Raw genomic sequence first — 19,604 nt, 5'->3', positions numbered from 1 at the left:
GGCCCCAGTACTGAGCCCTGGGGGACGCCACTAGTGACCGGCCTCCAACTGGATTTGACTCCATTCACCACGACTCTTTGGGCCCAGCTATCCAGCCAGTTTTTAAACCAATGAACTGTACACCAGTCCAAGCCACAAGCAGCAAGTTTCTTGAGGAGAATGTTGTGGGAAACGGTGTCAAAAGCATTACTGAAGTAAAGGTAGGCCACATCCACATCCTTTCCCTCGCCTACCAAGCATGTCATTTTGTCATAGAAGGAGATCAGGTTCGTCAAGCAGAACCAATGCTGACTGGGCCTGATCACCTGTTTGCCCTGTAAGTGCTGTGTGATGACACTCAAGATAATCTGCTCCATGAGCTTCCCTGGCACTGAGGTCAAGCTGACAGGCCTATAGTTCCCCAGGTCTACCCTCCAGCCCTTCTTGCAGATATTTGCAAGCCGCCAGTCGACTGGGACCTCCCCCGATAACCAGGACTGCCGATAAATGATGGAAAGCAGCTTGGCCAGCTCCTCCGCCAGTTCTCTCAGTATCATCAGGTGGATCCCATCTGGCCCCATCAACTTGCATACATCCAAGTGCTGACAATTTTGCAACTTCTGCCATCTGCCTGTAGAACTCCTCATCAGTCTCCTCATCCTGGTTCAGTGGCCTATATCAGACCCCCACCAGGATGCTTGCCTTGTTGGCCTTCCTGCTGATCCTAACCCATAGGGACTCAACCTTATCATTCCCAGCCTCATATTCTGCGACATCAAAACTCTCTCTGATATAGAGAGCCACACCACCACCCCTTCCGTGCAGTCCCTTCTGAAGAGCCTATAGCCAGATAATACAACACTCCAGTCATGAGAGTGGTCCCACCACGTTTCCATGATGGCAACCAAGTTGTAGCCTGCCTGCCGCGCGATGGCTTCCGGCGCTTCCTGTTTGTTTCCCATGCTGCGTGCATTAGTGTAGATGCACTTCACTTGGGCCATTGCCTTCTCTCCCAGCCTTGCCATTGTTACCCCTGGCTCAGCTCTAACAAGCCTTGTTTCAGCCTCGTCCCCCTTCTTACCTAGTTTAAAGCCCTCTCAATGAGCCCTGCCAGCTCCTGGCCCAGGATCCATTTTCCCCTTAGAGATAGGGACCCGTCAGGCTGGGTGTCAGGCCATCAGGCCGGGTGTCTAGTAAAGCACACCATGGTCAAAATAGAACAAAAATTCTGTGTTGGCACCAGCCTCTAGGCCACGTGTTTATCAGGTGGGCTTTCCATGTCCTCTCTGTACCCCTCCCTGTCACCGTAGGGATAGACGAAAACACCACCTGTACTCCCGCTCCACCCACTAACTGTCCCAGTCCCCTAAAGTCCCATTTGATGGTCTTCAGGCTTCTCTCTTCAATGTCATTGCTGCCAGCCTGGACTATTAAAAGAGGATACTAGTCAAAGGGGCGAACCAGGTTGGGAAGCTTTCTGTCAATGTCCCTGACCCTGGCCCCAGGGAGGCAGCAGACTTCTCTATGGGTAGGGTCAGGCTGACAAACAGAAAAAAAATCTGTTCCCCTGAGAAGGGAGTCGCCTACAACAATCACCCTTCTTTTTGTCTTGGTGGAGGCAGTCCTGAGGTGTGGAGTCAACTTCCCTAGGCATCTACCCTAGGCATCCTCCTGGGTAGACTTTCTACCTCTTCCTCACCTACCGGTCTCTCAAGCTCCAGGGCCTCAAACCTGTTGTGTAAGGGCACCTGGGAAGGTGGGGCTGGTGGGGGGGTTCATCGCCTGTGATGTTGAGCAGGGACCTGTCTCTGTTCCTCCTGAACTTCCAGGTCCCCTTCCTCTGCCTGACTGCAATATGGCAGAGGATCCACCCCCATTTGGGGTGCCTCACCCCGGTACCTCTCCTTCAGGTCCTTCAGGGAGTTGCTCCACCAGTCTATCTCCCGCTCACACTCCCTGATAGCCCTCAACGTCTCCACCTGCTCTTTAAGTTCTGCCACCAGGCAGACCAGGTCATCCACCTGCTCGCACTTCACACACACAGTCTCTCTGCCCCCCGCAGATGGTAGCAAAAGGCTCAGGCACTCCCTGCATCTGGAGACCTGAACTGCTGCATTTTTGAGCGGGCAGTCAGTCTGGGTGTGTACAAACTTCCTAGAGAGAGCACTGTGCCTGGTGGAGAACATTGCAGCTTAGGTAGCAGTAGACTGCCGTTAGAGCTCTTCGTATGGGCAGGGGAAGAATGCTCTGCCCTCCCTACTCGCCCTGCCTGCGCGAACTGCCGCGCCACTCTCTACTGGCACACCACACCCTGTTTGCCCGCCGTGGTCACTCCCACTCCCTAGGGGCTGCTTTTGAACGGCCGGGGAGAGGGCGCTGCTGGCTCTTCCTACGCCTCGTCTGCCTCCCTCGCGAGGGCTGCTGGGTACCAGTTGGTCCCTCAAGTGGCCTCAATGCCGGAAAACATAGCCCTGCCTGTCCAATCCCCCGCTCTGCTGCAGAACGCGTCTGCCCCGTAGCCGATCACCTCAGGAAATCAAATTTTCACCCTTACTTGCACAGTCAAACTTAATTTTCTTTCAAATTCCTTTGTTTGGTTCTACCTTAACAGAGTAAAACCAAACTCCAGGTAGAGAACTGAAACAATCATTATGTCTGTCTTCAAACTTTCTTATCAAGAGTGGAGAATTTTCTAGAAGATACGCTTAAGTGAAACATAAGCTCTAAAGCCTGCACAGGGGCACTGGGTGAACTCATATGGCATAGTTATATATACAGATTTATACCTACCTCTTGGTCAATATAAAAATAACTAAATGGCTCTTTCTAGACATATAATCTGTGGATAGGCTGCACCAATGGGCTGAGGTCAACTGTATGAAGTTCTACAAGGCCAAGTGCCGGGTCCTGCACCTTGGGTGCAATAACCCCAAGCAGAGCTACAGGCTGGGAGATGAGTGGTTGGAGAGCTGCCAGGCAGAGAAGGACCTGGGAGTGATGGTGGACAGTCGGCTGAATATGAGCCAGCAGTGTGCTCAGGTGGCCAAGAAGGCCAACGGCATCCTGGCTTGTATCAGAACCAGTGTGACCAGCAGGGCTAGGGAGGTGATCGTGCCCCTGTACTCGGCTCTGGTGAGGCCGCACCTCGAGTACTGTGTTCAGTTTTGGGCCCCTCGCTACAAGAAGGACATGGAGGTGCTTGAGCGGGTCCAGAGAAGGGCGACGAAGCTGGTGAGGGGCCTGGAGAACAAGTCCTACAAGGAGTGGCTGAAGGAGCTGGGCTTGTTCAGCCTGGAGAAGAGGAGGCCCAGGGGCGACCTTATTGCTCTTTACAGATACCTTAAAGGAGGCTGTAGCGAGGTGGGGGTTGGCCTGTTCTCCCACGTGCCTGGTGACAGGACGAGGGGGAATGGGCTAAAGTTGCGCCAGGGGAGTTTTAGGCTGGATGTTAGGAAGAACTTCTTTACCGAAAGGGTTGTTAGACACTGGAACAGGCTGCCCAGGGAGGTGGTGGAGTCACCATCCCTGGAGGTCTTTAAAAGATGTTTAGATGTAGAGCTTAGGGATATGGTTTAGTGGGGACTGTTAGCGTTAGGTCAGAGGTTGGACTCGATGATCTTGAGGTCTTTTCCAACCTAGAAATTCTGTGATTCTGTGAAATTTGTAAGCCAAACCTGATGATCATTTTTCAGCTACAATTTAAGTCCATCTTCGTGTTCCCTAATTTACCAGCCTTCCTCCATAGTGACAAAAATGCATGAGCATTTTAAGCTGTAAGAAGATAAATCTAAAATATTTGATGCTGTCGTGTCAGATAATACTTATTCCCTTGATCAGGTCTTGATATTTATCCTTCCCTCTTTGGGCTTTCTCAATTATTTCTGTCCTGTATTAATTTGCACAAAACTTCCTATATGTGGGCATTATGATTTAGAATCTCAACTGCTCATTCACTTAATGGGATTTATTAATGTGCTTAACTTTCCCAGAGACACTTGTGACACGTTTTGAAGGGGAAAGAAGGATTCTGAGTATGCTCTATCTCATTTGTTTCTCCTGAGCCTGAAGTGCATTTTACGCTCTTTCATCAGATAGCTATTTTTTTGTTTTTGTACTTGTTCAGCATTGATGTGAAAGTAGTATTCTCTGAAAAAAAGTGAATTAGTTTCCTTTGCCCTATTCCTCATAAACTGGATTACACCCTTAGCAATAAATAAATAAATAAGTAAATAAAGATTGTACATTGTTTAGGAGCTGAGAAACTGACTTGAAAATGGTAAATGTGGAAGCGAAGCTCTTTCACTTTATACACGGGTATTGCCTATGGAGAGAAAAACATTAGTGCGCTTTTCTAACAAGACTCTAAAAGCACTTGACAATATTTTAGCAAAGCTATTATCTAATAATTAGCAGTACAGAAGAATGACATTAGTTGTACAGTGCTGTTATAAAAGGGACAACATGAAAAGTTTGACTGTGAGGTATCAGTTAAAGCACGAAACAGTTACTTGGTATGGTCAATGTTCAGTGGGTATATACCAACAGATAAGTTGGCACAATGTTTCCCTATTGCTACTCCCTCCATGCTTGGCTTGGGAGTTGCCATAATGTCAGAATTACCATCATCATGGTCATTCTGCAAATTAAACTGTTTGCTAAATTATATGTATAAAGGTTGCTTGTATTCTTCACCTTCCGAAGTAGCTGATTCTTAGCCAAGTTACCTATAAATCTTAAAAGCATTACATAAGCCAGTTTGGCAAAATTTTGTTATCTAAATGTGTACCTTATGATAGTAGAATTCACAGAATCACAGAATTTCTAGGTTGGAAGAGACCTCAAGATCATCGAGTCCAACCTCTAAGCTAACACTAACAGTCCCCACTAAACCATATCCCTAAGCTCTGCATCTAAACGTCTTTTGAAGACTTCCAGGGATGGTGACTCCACCACCTCCCAGGGCAGCCCGTTCCAGTGCCTAACAACCCTTTCAGTAAAGAAATTCTTCCTAACATCCAACCTAAAACTCCCCTGGCGTAACTTTAGCCCATTCCCCCTCGTCCTGTCACCAGGCACATGGGAGAACAGGCCAACCCCCACCTCGCTACAGCCTCCTTTAAGGTATCTGTAAAGAGCAATAAGGTCACCCCTGAGCCTCCTCTTCTCTAGGCTGAACAAACCCAGCTCCTTCAGCCGCTCCTCATAGGACTTGCTCTCCAGGCCCCTCACCAGCTTCGTCGCCCTTCTTTGGACCCGCTCAAGCACCTCGATGTCCTTCTTGTAGCGAGGGGCCCAAAACTGAACACAGTACTCGAGGTGCGGCCTCACCAGAGCCAAGTACAGGGGGATGATCACCTCCCTAGCCCTGCTGGTCACAGTGTTTCTGATACAAGCCAGGATGCCGTTGGCCTTTTTGGCCACCTGAGCACACTGCTGGCTCATATTCAGCCGACTGTCCACCATCACTCCCAGGTCCTTCTCTGCCTGGCAGCTCTCCAACCATTCCTCTCCCAGCCTGTAGTTCTGCTTGGGGTTATTGCGCCCCAGGTGCAGGACCCGGCACTTGGCCTTGTAGAACTTCATACAGTTGACCTCAGCCCATCGGTGCAGCCTATCCAGATCCTCCTGCAGAGCCTTCCTACCCTCGAGCAGATCGACACATGCACCTAGCTTGGTGTCATCTGCAAACTTACTGAGGGTGCACTCAATGCCGTCATCCAGATCATTGATGAAGATGTGAAAGAGGACCGGCCCCAGCACCGAGCCCTGGGGGACGCCACTAGTGACTGGCCTCCAACTGGACTTGGCTCCATTTACCACAACTCTTTGGGCCCGGCTATCCAGCCAGTTTCTAACCCAACGAAGTGTGCGCCAGTCCAAGCCAAGAGCAGCCAGTTTCTTGAGGAGAATGCTGTGGGAGACGGTGTCAAAAGCCTTGCTGAAGGTAGACCACATCCACAGCCTTTCCCTCATCCACCCAGCGCGTCACTTCGTCGTAGAAGGAGATCAGGTTCGTCAAGCAGGACCTGCCTTCCATAAACCCATGCTGGCTGGGCCTGATCGCCTGCTTGCCCTTCAAGTGCCGCATGATGACTCCCAAGAGGATCTGCTCCATGAGCTTCCCTGGTACTGAGGTCAAACTGAATTCAGGTACCATTTATCAAACAGCACGATACCGTGTTAGAACTCAGGAGAAATTCTATCTGAATTTCAAAACATAACAAAATTAATTTCAAAGTATTAAGTAAGGACAGTTTCTGAGAAAACAAAACAAAAAGCTGCTATGCATTTACCATATTTTTTCTTGGCTCAATATCCTCTTACTCCTTTTAATATCAGAAAATATTAGAGGTACATTTGCACAGCAAAACCAACCTGTGTTTCAGCATATACCCCACTGAAGTCTACATGAGTTAGTAACTCATAAAGAGTGGCTGAGGGCCCTTGTTTTGCTCAGCCCAGAGCAGAGGCTGAGGGGAGGCCTCATGGCAGCCTGCAGTTCCCTCACAAGGGGAGCCGAGCAGGTGCTGAGTTCTGCTCTCCGGGGACAGCAACAGGACCCGAGGGAACAGCCTGGAGCTGGGACAGGGCAGGGTCAGGCTGGGTGTTAGGGAAAGGTTCTGCACCCAGAGGGTGGTTGGGCACTGGGACAGGCTCCCCAGGGCAGTGGTCACAGCCCTGAGCCTGCTGGCACTCAAGAAGTGTTTGGACAATGCTCTCAGACACATGGTTTCTGGGTGGCCTTTTGGGAGTTGGACTCAATGGTCCTCGCGGGTCCCTTCCAACTTGGGGTATTCTATGATTCTGTGATTCTATGAACTCCAGTAAACTGGAATCACTGGCTTAGCCAGAATCCCTTCATACCTGAACCTTAATCCAACATGACAAAGAACAGTCCTGACAAGAGAACAGAGTCCATTTTGGTAGTAGAACTACATCTTATGAGCCATGGTTTTAAAAGATTTAATCCACAGTACATGAACTGTGTTGGAGGCTATCACTACTCTCTCTTGCTTCGAAGAAGAATGCAGGCCTGTAATTAATACATGTATATATGCATGAATATATATGTGTGTACATGTATATGCATACATGTATATGTAAACTTTAATCTAAATGTATGTATATATAATCTAAAAGAGTATACACACACATGTTCATAAATAAATAAAAAATCTGTCTTATTGAGACGTTGCATCCTTCCTGTATATGCTTCCAGCCAGATTCCTTATATAAACAGGATCCGTGCTCCCTGGGTTTTGTGCCCTGTGATGAAAAGGATAGAGGAACTCAAGTACAGAGCCACTATGCTAGTTCTGTCAGTAATTTCATAAAATGACACAAAACAACTTTGAATGCATTTTACTAAAACAATTACAGAGAAGTTCTAAAAATTAACGTTTCTGCTGCACTTCAGCTCATAAGCCATAAGGGGATCTTTTGTCTTTCAGTATTACAGTGCTCAAGGAAAAAGAAGAGGATTCTGTTTTATGGTTCTGAGTCAGTCTTTTTCTTACTAACATATGGCCCCATTTTTCCAGGTTCTTTAAGCAAGTTGGTAACATAAACTTTGATGCATATGGAGTTTGATTCATGAAGAGTTTAATTTGCCTAGTATAAGAGATTCACATAGGTTATATAACATCTTTAAATTATTTTTGTAGTTTGAGTAGGATCCATTGAGGAAGGCAAAACTGTTTCCCTGGCATCCATTTATCACTGTTTGCTACTAATTAGAAAACTGGAAATACAATGTGGATGACTCACATTATCAGCATTGTCTTTGGACTGATATATCATTCTTTGTGCTTCTGCAAGAACTTTTATTCATTTCCTAATTAATCTTTTTTTTTTTTTTTTTTTTTTTTTAAGGTTTCTGACAGATGTGACTCCATTTTCGTTAATGGCAAGGAAATGAAAAGCAAAGTGGATACTATTGTTAACTTCACTTACCAGCATTTTACCACCCAATTAGAAGTGACGGTCTGGGTTCCACGCCTCCCGCTGCAGATAGAAATATCTGATACAGAGCTTAGCCAGATCAAAGGCTGGAGGATACCTGTCACCTCCAATAAAAGGTATGCTCACAGCATTAGCACTGTCCAGATATGTGCCCAGACCCTTTGATTTTAGAATGCAGCAAATTTTTAGAGTATTTCTCAGAATCTGAACTCTCCTGTTTCAAATGAGTTTTATAGTCTGGCTTAGCCTTCATTACAAAATGCCCAACAATTGTATAAGAAAGCTGCATTTTATCCTGATTTATATATATATTTTAAAAGTTAGTGACTTTACTTGGAGCATTAATCAATTCTGTACAATCTCAGAAAAATTGCATCATACACTCCAATGTCCAAATGTGACAAAAAGAACCAGAACCTCTCAATTCCATATATAAAATCATGTGTGTGTGTGATATTAAGCTCTGACAGTGTTTAATGTTTGTGTACACAGCTAAATAAAATAAGGCCAGGGAGGAGTCAGGCCACTGAGCATGCACAGCACTTAGATGTCATGCAAGTCCAAGCCAGTCTTTTTTCTGCAAGAATCTGCCTGGGCACAGTTGAGGAAACAGCTTACACCAGAGATCGAAGGGGCACCACATAGATCCAGAGGATACCCAAATCTCATTGTTGTGGCATATGGAAACAGCCATTGATCATGAACTCAGTCTAGACATAGCTTTAGGCAGGGAAGGATGAACCTTGGAAAAGAAAATCCAGATATTTGAGGCTGTTGAGTTTTAAGAACAGTTCTGGGTTTCTGATTTTGCATTCCTGTAGTCATTAAATACTTGTTTTTCCATCAGTAGAACTGAGTAACTTGCTCATTTCACCGTGATGTTGGGAGAATACTGTTCAGCCTATTCCTGTGTCAAGTGAGGCGTAACTTTATACAAAGTACTTAAAGTTCATAAAAACTGAGAGATTTTTTTATGCCTGGGAAACATATACTGAGCATTCCAAATATTGGCATCTGCCACTCAGACAGAATTCTGAACATGTTCAAAATTTCACTGCAGAAGAAAACTTCAGCTATACTGAAGCCTAGCTGAAAATACGTGCTTTTAGAGCATGTGTTGTCCTTTTTAATTTGCATTTGACATCAGAGTATTCTACAAGGCTTTTCTAACCTTATGTCCTATTATGCAGGATTCTGAAGGAGACATTCTTCCTCAGAAACAGAACTCCGGTTTCTTTTAACCTGATTGAATATAGATAAGGTTCTCATTTCTGTGGATTCCTCCAGTTGACCTTGGCAACCCCATATCCATTACTGCAATGCAGCATACAGCTTCCCTAACAGACTCACCTACTACCTCTGTATTTTTTCTTAGCATTACTTGATATTTCTAAATTCAAAAGCAGCAGTAAAAGTGCACTTTGCACAATACTGCTTCTGTCATTTTGTCTTGTTACACTGGATGATGTGCCAGACACCTTTTTTTTTAAAACAAACAAACAAAAAACACAGTAATATTAGCAAATTCAGAACAGAATAATGTCTTCTTAACAGCCATTTTTAAAAACTGTATTTTAGGTCTGCCCTTATTGTCACTGTCCCTTACCATTTGGGACCATAGCAGGGTAGCAACAGCACACTTAAAAATAGCTCTTAAAGATCAGAAGGCAGAGTTTCCCTGAAAATCAGTGGTATCATGAAGAGGCAGATAGAATGGCTTGAGAACATGTGAAATCTTGCAGGTGGCGAAGAGTTGTAAGACCAACAGGACTTTGGATGATTATGCAGTCTCTGCAGTTTATAGCAGACTTGGGTGAAGCACACCTTACCAGATCTAAATTAGGCAAAAAAAACCCCACACCTATAAAAAAAAATAATAGATTGTTGGTTAATAGATTCTACCAGGACAAACATGGATTGAAAACAACAACACAAAAAAATGGATCTGCTCTCTTAGCCTTCCCTACTGAAAATGTTTATTCTAGAAAAAACTATCTTTTGGACAATTTGCTAGATTAAAAGCTTCCAGGAACACTACTATATTGGTGAATTTCAGGCTAAGTTGAAAAATGGTACTTGAGAACAAGGCATGACACCTACTGAAATTTATAATACAGAGGAAAAGCATTTCTGGCAGCAGTAACTGTAGCATTAAATGCTATGGCAGTTCTTGCTGAAGCACTCAATTTGCCCAGGAGAACATCTCAGCTACTGAAGAGCCTTAAAGAGCCCAAACAGACAGCAGTGGAGGAGAATTATCTAATAGTTTATGTGAGCATAAAACTAAGGGTAACAGCACACAAAATGTACAGCATACTCAGGTAATGATCTCAGAAGGGAGGACTGACTGACTTCTTGGCTATGTGGGTGTTTTTTTCTGGAGGCTATAGCAGAATAGGTGATGAGGATCTGGCACAAAAGGAATTTGTTTGTTTGCTTCAGTGATAAAGGCAAAGTTGCCATTTGCAGAAGGAAGAAATGTTCTAGGTGATGAATGAACTGAATATATGACAGCTGCTTAAAGTTTCACTTAACTTACCTTCTGCATGTAATGTGCCTGGTACTGTAACACTTAGGCACAGCTCCTACTAAAGCCAGTGGGGATTTCACTTACTAAATGGCTGCAGGATTAAGCTGTTGATGTTTATTATAGGAGTAAACTTTCTGCAGCAAGCTTGGTGAGACAGTCAACTGTTGTTAACAGTCATGGACATTTGACTTTAAATATGGAGCACTGGAAATTTACCCCCTGGTGTCAAGTTGTGATTTATTTGGCCGGCTGAAATAAAGATAACGGTCTGAGAGTCTGCTCTGTTCGCAATCTGGCAAAGCAGTGCAAGTTTGCTGCTGCTCAGATTGTAGCTGAACTGCTGGCATGTCTTTAGCCAGCATTTCCTGTGAAGGGTTGAAGAGAAACCATGACCACTGCATCATACCCCAGAATTGCAGCTGGCAGTTTATGAGATTGTGTGCCAGTATTCCATGCACATGTGAACTGGAAAGGTTTCAACTACAAGCAACTTTCCCTTTGTTTTATGGAATGCTCATTTGAATTCCTTTTAAATCTTTGGGGAGGGGTATTCTATATCAATGGGCAATCTAGGACTAGCATTAGTTTTGCTCACTCTGATATTTACTTTGTACCTATGGTTTTTGCATTTATGTTTAGATTTGTCTCGAATTTACCTGAGATTTAATGCATTTTCCATTTGTTATCTTGATTTTTTCTCTGATTTTTAATTTGCCTTATAACTCCGTCTCCTTCATAACTACATTTTCTCCAAGAACCTAAAACACAAGGGAGTGCTTCTAACAAGTTTTCAAACTGAAGCACACAAGCCATTTGGGCTACAGTCAGGTGCTGAAGGTTGGTTTCCTGAATCCTCATTCAGTGATATAACCAGAAGGCAACATTCACTCACCCCAAACAATGGTTCACCTGTACTTTTTCACAGTGCCTTCCTGGTATGTATAATATGGTGTTAGTGCTATACAGGGAGAAGATCATCCATCATGTAATGTATGATACCTCAGAACAGGTTTGAAAAAAAGAAAGCGCTTTAATCTTTTTTTTCTTTTTTGACCCACAAGGATTGTCAAATCTAACTCGAGTCCCCAAAGGACCATCCAAAAAATTAGACCATGTGTCTCGTGTCTGAGAGCATTGTCCAAATGTTCCTTGAACTCCAGCAAGCTCAGTTCCCCCAGGTCCTGTCACTGTCCCTAGAGAGCAGAGCTCAGTGCCTGCCCCTCTGCTCTCCTCATGAGGGAGCCGCAGGCCGCCATGAGGCCTCCCGTCCAGGCTGAGCGAACCAAGGGACCTCAGCTTCTCCTGCTACATCTTCCCCTCTAGACCTTTTATTATCTTCGTTGCCATCCTTTGGACACTCTAAAACAGCTTTATGTCTTTCTTGTGCTGTGGTGCCCAAAACTGCACACAGTACGCAAGGTGGCACATTGCCAACAGGTCAACTGAAACTATGTCACGGTCTTCAGCTTTATTCATAGAAGGACTGTAATGCGTTTTTGCTTATCTCACCTCACCACAGACAAGACAGTTTTCATAGAATCACAGAACAACAGAATGGTTTTTGGTCAGTAGGGGCCGTAAAGTTCGTCTGTTCCCCCCTCCCTGGATACCTAACACCAGACCAGGCTGCCCACAGCCCCATCCAGCCTGGCCTTGAGCCTCACATGAGGCATTGCTTTTCTACTCTCCTCCTGTCTGCTTGGGTCGGTATCTTCCCACCTATGCCTTGTCTTCTCCACAAGAGCTAAATATTGCTATAGACTTGTTTGTCAATCAACAGAAGGTGAAATTTCTGAGTATTTGTTCTGCTCTGGTTTCCCTGCTGCCTCATTCTCATATGCTCAGTGTGGCTGTGCTGGTTCAGTTGTCTGAGGGGCTGAGCCAGATGGCAAAATATAACTGGATTTACAATGATCTTTTAAATGTTTTTATTGGTGCTGTCAACAAAAGAAACACTTGTGAAGCTACTGCCTCAGCATGGCTGTTCTTCATCTGAATAGCTACTTCTATTTCAGACCTGAATATGCCCAAACCACATCTGTTCTTGCTGATGTTTGTTGATCTAATAAAATGTATTACTTTTCCCTATAAACTCTGACATGTTTGTAATTGTAAAACACATTTGATTACAGGCATGTTTGCTTATCTAACTTCTTGAATAATTTCCTTTAAGCAATGCAAGAGACAGGGTCTTTACACAAACTGTACAACTGTTGCATGCCTGGGCCAGTTTGAGCTAAGTGGCAGTTTCTACCTGCTCTGAACTGCTGTAGGAGTAGGGACATGCTCAAGCAACAGCAATAACGAGGCTCTTTTAATGCCAGAAACTGGGAAGAAGAAAAAAAAAGACACCACTATGTAAGAGCAGTTACAGAACTTACCAGATCAATCTGTGCATGTATGGCAGACCTGATTATTGTTATCATTATCCAGAGGAGAACATCATCTGTGGTGTGTGCTGCTGCAGATGTGAAGAACCTCCCTTTCCAGATGAAAATAAGCTTCATGGGATCAGGCCATGATACAGGGTCCTTGAACTAGCATGGACTAACAGAAACCTCTGCTCCTGGAATGGGCTGCAGAAAAGCTTACAATTGTAGCAAACAGAAGGTATATATTTAAATTAAAGTCAAATATTGGAGTGGAGAAGAGGTCCAGGCAGCCTCTGCTAGTCTAACAAGGCACATTTACTTTGATTCCTCATGCATCTGCAAAATAATTATCCTCTTTCTGAAGCTCCTGCATTAGCTCTGTGCCTATATGTTTACATGTACATCTGATGAATGGCTTCAACTTGCATTAATAGGAATTGCATGGCTAAAGCTTCACAGAACAAGCTGGAAATTTAATTTCAGTAAATATTTGCAACTGGAATAACAGGTTTTCATGAGCTTCCAGGGAAACAGACATCGTACATTATGACTCCAGCATATGCATCAGTGTCAAGCATGTAGTTAAGGGGACTTTTACCAGCATCCGGCCTTACTGAACAAAAGCTAATAAAGCCATTACTAAGTCAGAGTGACCAAAACCTTTGAGTAGCATAAACCTTTAAAACATACTAAACAGAGTTAAGCCAGACATGGTATTGCTTGTGGATGGCAGTGTTTTGAACTAATGGTTAATTTGGTGGTAGGTCTGCTTTGGTCTTATCTAGTACCAGAGCCAAACACAGGAAAGTTAGGTGGAGTTAAATGAAGGGGAAAAAAATGCTTTAGTTAAACCTCTTCATGAGTGCTGTCACTTGGAAATAAAGCCATTTTTAGAGTGAATTAAGTGAAACTGGATTCAAACCATTTCATTTGTGAATAATAACATCCACACAAAGTTTGAACACGCTGTAAATTCACTCTTTGTTAATTGAGTTTAATGTCCTCTGGAGATAAAGCCACAGAGATTTTTGTTAATAGGCAGATTGCATTTTCAGGATCTGCAGAGGTACCAAATAGCTTTTCTTCTTGAGCTGTGAATAGAGCTATGTGCAACTTCTGTAGCTTTCACTAAATCAATTTCTAGTGGCTTGAATTTTTATTTTTTATTTTTTAATTAGGGTTGTTTCATATGTTTTTAAAATCTGTGACTTTTTAATGGGTATTTCAAATTCAAAACCAGCAAAACTTATTTCTTCAGGGTTTTTTAAATAGAAAATTAGTATTTGGCCCAAGAACTTGATGCCCGGTTTGAGAGTGGGGCAAATTAAAAGAGACGTACTTAAACTGCTTACAGACAGAGTCTGTAATATAAATTTGACAGATCACTGATTAGATCAGTGCTAGCAGGCACCCTCGCTGTTTTGACTCAGCTCACTGGCAAAGGCTTTCAGCGTGAAATGTAAATTAAATGTAATTTTGGCAACCTTGGTTCACTCCAGAAAAGCAGGAAAAAAAATCTTCCAAAGAAGTTTGCAAAGCAACAAGAAATAGCATAAGAAGGTTTCTGAGAGTGATCCAGAGCTAACCTCAGAGATGATCAAGGGGGAAGAAGCAAAATATGCAGCAATAGCTTATATTCATGAGGACATGTCTTAAAGATAAAATGAGTTCACTGCTTAAGGAAGGATTTTAAGCCTACTGAAAATACTGTAACAAGAAATTTAGGATTCTAAAGGGAACTATGTAATTCAATGGATTTCAAATATTTTGTTGGGTCCATGGAGACAGAACACTCAAATGCTCTTATTAACTGAATCAGGGATTTGTGGCTTTTGAAGTGGAAATGGACATAATTTAGTTAAAAAAACAAAAAAACCCTTGAGTTGGTACCTAGTAAAGCAGACTTGCAAAGCTCATATTGATAATTCAAACACCTCTATTTTTTCTTCGCATTGACATAAGAAAGTGTCTTGCCCAGTCCATAGCTTAAGAATGCTTTTCTGGTGTTCCACGTTTGCATGCAATAGAAACCATGTACTTATAAGAAGAAATAGACAGATACCAACAGCTGTAAATATTTTTGTAAAGGAAATGGAACCCTTTGTCTGTTTGAGATACCACAAGAAAATACTTGGGGTTGAATCATCTTTTAGCACTGGCTGCCCACATAGTCCAAAGCCTCATAATACAGGTAGTAGTGCTTCCTCTCTGCCCTTATGTAGCTTTCCTCACACCTTTTGGTCATGCTGCCCACTGCTCACATTTCTGAGCTGTACGGGCCTGGGACTGAAGCAATTCTCTCTCTTGAACTTGTCTAGTCTCTATTTCCTCATAAACAGACTAAAGTTTTAGACAGTGAAAGTAAAAATAATTAAGTACAACAAATATGAATAGGAGTAACATGTTGGATCTGAGTTAAATATCTGGTAGTGCAAAGATAAAGAAGAAAACAGAGTAGTGTAAAAACAATTAAGTCATTGTAATGTTGAATATGAACATTTTTCTTCACATCACAGAACACCAGTTCTGTGTCTCTTTTTCCATAAGAAAATTGGTTCCCACTAATTCTGTGGCCTGGGGGATTTTCCCCAAAATCTGGTAAGTACTTCTCACATGAATATTTCCTGAGCATTCTTCTCCAACTCTACACAGATACTAATAGTACTGACTGTGGTAATAAAACTGAGACAAAGCCCACGTCTCAGGACTAAACTTGTTTTTTCCAAAGCTTGAGATTATTCAGAGCTGGGTTATGGTTTAGATAAGCTGAATGGGGCCATAATACAGGAATAAATTGGCAGTTAGAACCTTATAGAGTTCATGAACTCTTGTACAGCATTATAAAGCCAAACGACATATAAATAGGTGTGGGTCAGGTAAGCTCTATGAATATCCCTTCTAGTGCTGTCCCTGTGGCTGTTTTGCTGACTGGTTTGCTTCAGCTTCTAGTCTAGGCTGCAGCTCAGGTTGGGACAGAGAGAACAATTGAAAATTTGCCTCAACTACTCAGCTGGTCTAACTTCTTGGTGTATTGTAAATCCTATTTTAGGACACTGTTTTGTCTTAATTCAGTGGTTATTCAGTGATGCTTCATTGACTAATGATGGACACTTGTTTCACACACACAACACCAGAAGGCTGTACCAAATACCACTAACTTGACTCTGAATATATATATATCCAGCTAACAAATGATGCATTGAGAATATATTTCCAGTGAATTAGATTCTGTAACACCAGGACTTTCTAGCATTTTGACGAGCACAAGGGCTTTTCTAAGATACATTTTCAGTATTACGGTTTGCCAACTTTGTCATAAAACAATTTATAACAAAAGCGATTCTGTTTCATAATAGTTTCTCATAGCTGGTATTTCAAAAGGGATGATAAAGGAACACAGTAAACACAAAACTACTTCCCAAAATACTGTGAAAAATAAGAGGCTTACCCTTTTATTTTGCACCCTTGCTATAAAGTTGCCTCAGGCTCAGTAAATGAGCAAAGAAGGAAGGCAAAATATTTCTGAACAATGAATTCCACAGCATGAGGGTATAATGAGGAAAAATGCAACCACCTAGAGCTTAATACCTAACTTGCAAGTGATAAGAAAAATCCATGTGTTTGCCCCAAGGAATAAACAATAACAATAAAAAAGAATTGATGGGAGAGTGAGTATTAAACCAGGGAAAATTCTGTGAGATGTGACCAGCCCTGATATCATGTACAAATCATTGTGATGCCTTATAAAAGGCTTAAGAAAAACTGTTATATTGTCATGGGTTATGTTTTTCAAGAGGGAAAGAGAAAACATTAATGGAAGTGTACCTAATGCTGCACCTATTCCTAAGAGTGAGTCCCACCAGTCTGGGACAGTGTACATCAGCAAAAGGGATGTCCTGAGTAGTAATTTAAGTGCATAGCTTGATTTTTTTTGTTTTTTTTTGGAAGCTCCATGTGGCTGTTACATGATTAAATATAGCAGACACTTGGATGAACTATAAGAGATTTAAGGCTAAATCATGGTATATGCCTCAAATGTAGAGGGCTTAATGAGTGATATGTGATAAGGTGGAGAAGCATTACATAAGCAGGGATTCCTGATTGTGTTAAAATAGTTTTGAGGAGGAAAACAAAGTGATACAAATATTATGGTCAAGGCCCCCTACAGAGCTGCTACAGGGGTTTGTTCCAGAACTGCCCTGTCATAAAACTTTCAGGCTGCTTTCCTTAGCCCTCTGCAGGCTTTGACTGCCAAGTGAAGACAAGGTGAACAGGCAGTGGATCCACTGACATCTCAGCCATGACAACTATATCTGCAAGTTGCTGGGCAGTGCCACTCAAACAAAGAATTGACTAATTGATGTGACAGCAGCTTTTCGATGGTACAGTGCAAAATCTGTACAAGCTTATCACTCAGATTTAGTAATCACTCTTCCAAAATCTGTTTCCCTGCTTCTCATGCAGTAACAGATGATGCTAATGTTAATCTAATTGAAAATAATGAGCAAATGGAGCTCTGCAATGTTGTACAGAGATCATGGCAATTCAGTAAACATGGATCTGTTTACAGGCCTACTCGTGACAGTGAGGACGAAGAGGATGATGAGAAAAAAGGAAGAGGTTGCACCCTTCAGTATCAGCATGCCATGGTGCGAGTCCTCACCCAGTTTGTAGCTGAATCTTCTGAGCTTGGAGGCCACTTGACCTACATGCTAGGCTCTGAGTGGCAGTTTGACATCACTGACCTTGTGACTGATTTCATGAAGGTAGAAGAACCCAAGATTGCTAAGCTTCAGGATGGCCGAGTGCTGGTTGGTCGGGAGCATGGCATCACCACAGTTCAGGTACAGCCTAAGATGTCACTGCAGCTTCAGTAGAAGCATAAAAGCAAGTCTGAACAGGTTTTAATTTTTGCTGTTTGTTGCTTCTGTACAATAGGTGAAACTTTATGTGAAATACTGTATACTTCAGGTGAAACTTCTGAAGGGATTTATCCATGTTAATGTGACTTAGGAACACAGTGGGATTTCATGAACAGTGAAGCAAGTTACACGATCCCCACAACTAGCTTTTTTTAATTTCAGTGGCATCTTATGAACCCAACAGAAAATTTTACCCAAGATCTATATGCATCTTCACATGCCTAAATTAGTCCCTTTATGTTCACAAAATGAAACACAAAAAATGGAACATAAAAACACTCTGTAGAAATCTTTCAGAGTGTTCATGTTCACTTATCTATCTAACTTTATTCATATTTGTAAATCAAAATAAAGGAATTATGAGCATTAGAGATAAACTGTAAGCATCCATAACATTCCAGTCACACCAAGTTTCCTATGCAGTCAACACAAAGAAAGAGGTACGTTTAGGGCTCAGTTCCTATCAGCCTAAAACAAACATCACAGAGAGGTCAAGGGATTTCTGCCCTTTAGATAATCTTTCTCTTCAGTGACTACAAATGACCAGAAGGCAGCTAGCACGGATGCACATAGCTGCAATGTAGGTGCCTGATGTTAGGTTAGATGATTTGCACATCAAGTATTTGGGGCTTGATCCATCTGTCTCTGGAATCAGTTGAAAGATGATTTATCTCCTGAGCATGTTAGAAACAAAGTCTTAAAGCAAACTGACAGGACTATTTGGCATGGAAAGATGAAGACAGGAACCCAGTGGGATTTCTCAAAATCCTTTTGTAAATCTTACTTTCATTTCCTTCAGGACCTCTGTTCTCATAAAGGCATCAGGCCAAGTTCCTATAACCCAGTCTCTGTGTAGTCACACTTACTGAGTTTCAGCATTAATCAGTGTCTTACACAATGTCTTGTACTATACAGCATTCACTAGAAATGTTACAGACCATACAAAAATAACTTTAAAAAATAATCCCTTTAATTTAAACTATACTTCATAGTTGAAATGAGGCTTCCATATTGAAATGATAAAATGCTTCAATAAATTATTTTGGAAATGCAGTAATTTAGCAGCAAACAAGTCTAATCTCTTGGGGGAAACATGAACTATATACATAAAATGTGACAAATTTGAGATTAACCAAAGTGTTATGCCAATTAGAATCTAATCTTGCTTTCTAACACAGTTAGTTCCTGTTTCATGCATGGCATTTCTTTTCTCTTTCAAGGTTCTGTCACCTCTTTCTGATTCCATCTTGGCGGAGAAGACAGTGGTAGTTCTAGATGACCGTGTAACTATTACAGATCTAGGAGTACAACTAGTTTCAGGCTTGTCTCTTTCCTTACAAATCAGCAAAGGAAATAAGAGAGCTATTGTTTCTACCACTTCTGCGTATGATATTCTTCATACTCCAAAACAGGTATGATCCAGAATAGGGTACAAAAATAATTGTTTTGTTTACTTCATTTTTGTCAGAAGCTAGGGAAAAGCTACTTGCTTTAAATTTAGACTGCACATACAATTGTATGACTTTGTGAAAGGCAGTAACTTCACATCGTAAACGCTCTTCATCTTAGTAATCAACTCCTACAAGTACAAACACCCACACAGGATGAACATTAAACTCTCCAGAACTAATTCAGACCTGCATAGCACTGGGAAAGTGATGGCCATATTTGTGCACGCATAATGATGTAGGAGGCATTTAGGTGCACTTGAGACACATCTTTTTCTATAGCTAACTATGGGTTAGCTCCGTATGCAGAGGTAGAAATCCCATGCCTGAAAGGTCTCTAAGTCAGTTCAGCCAAAACAACCTTCTGGCTCTATGTACAGAAGTTTTCATG

The 19,604-nt window shown here is 42.5% G+C and overlaps 1 protein-coding gene across 5 annotated transcripts in view; it reads left to right on the top strand.

Moving 5' to 3' along the window:
- The window catches only part of LOC137841206 (transmembrane protein 132B-like), a 272,117-nt gene that overhangs the window by 245,939 nt on the left and 6,574 nt on the right, over positions 1 to 19,604 (top strand). For 4 of the 5 annotated variants that reach the window (XR_011088487.1, XM_068653886.1, XM_068653888.1 and 1 more), the window contains 3 exons: positions 7,852 to 8,057; positions 17,414 to 17,687; positions 18,986 to 19,177. Coding sequence is in view for 4 of the 5 variants with exons in the window: in XM_068653886.1 (XP_068509987.1) it covers positions 7,852 to 8,057; positions 17,414 to 17,687; positions 18,986 to 19,177 (672 nt within the window). In the remaining variant the exon portion in view is untranslated. The remainder of the gene's footprint in view (positions 1 to 7,851; positions 8,058 to 17,413; positions 17,688 to 18,985; positions 19,178 to 19,604) is intronic. The other variant, XM_068653887.1, reaches the window with a different exon arrangement.

Source organism: Anas acuta, chromosome 17 (assembly GCF_963932015.1).
Source record: "Anas acuta chromosome 17, bAnaAcu1.1, whole genome shotgun sequence".
Lineage (NCBI taxonomy): Eukaryota > Metazoa > Chordata > Aves > Anseriformes > Anatidae > Anas > Anas acuta.
The sequence above is the reverse complement of the archived record's forward strand: the minus strand, read 5'-3'. Positions and strand labels throughout refer to the sequence as shown.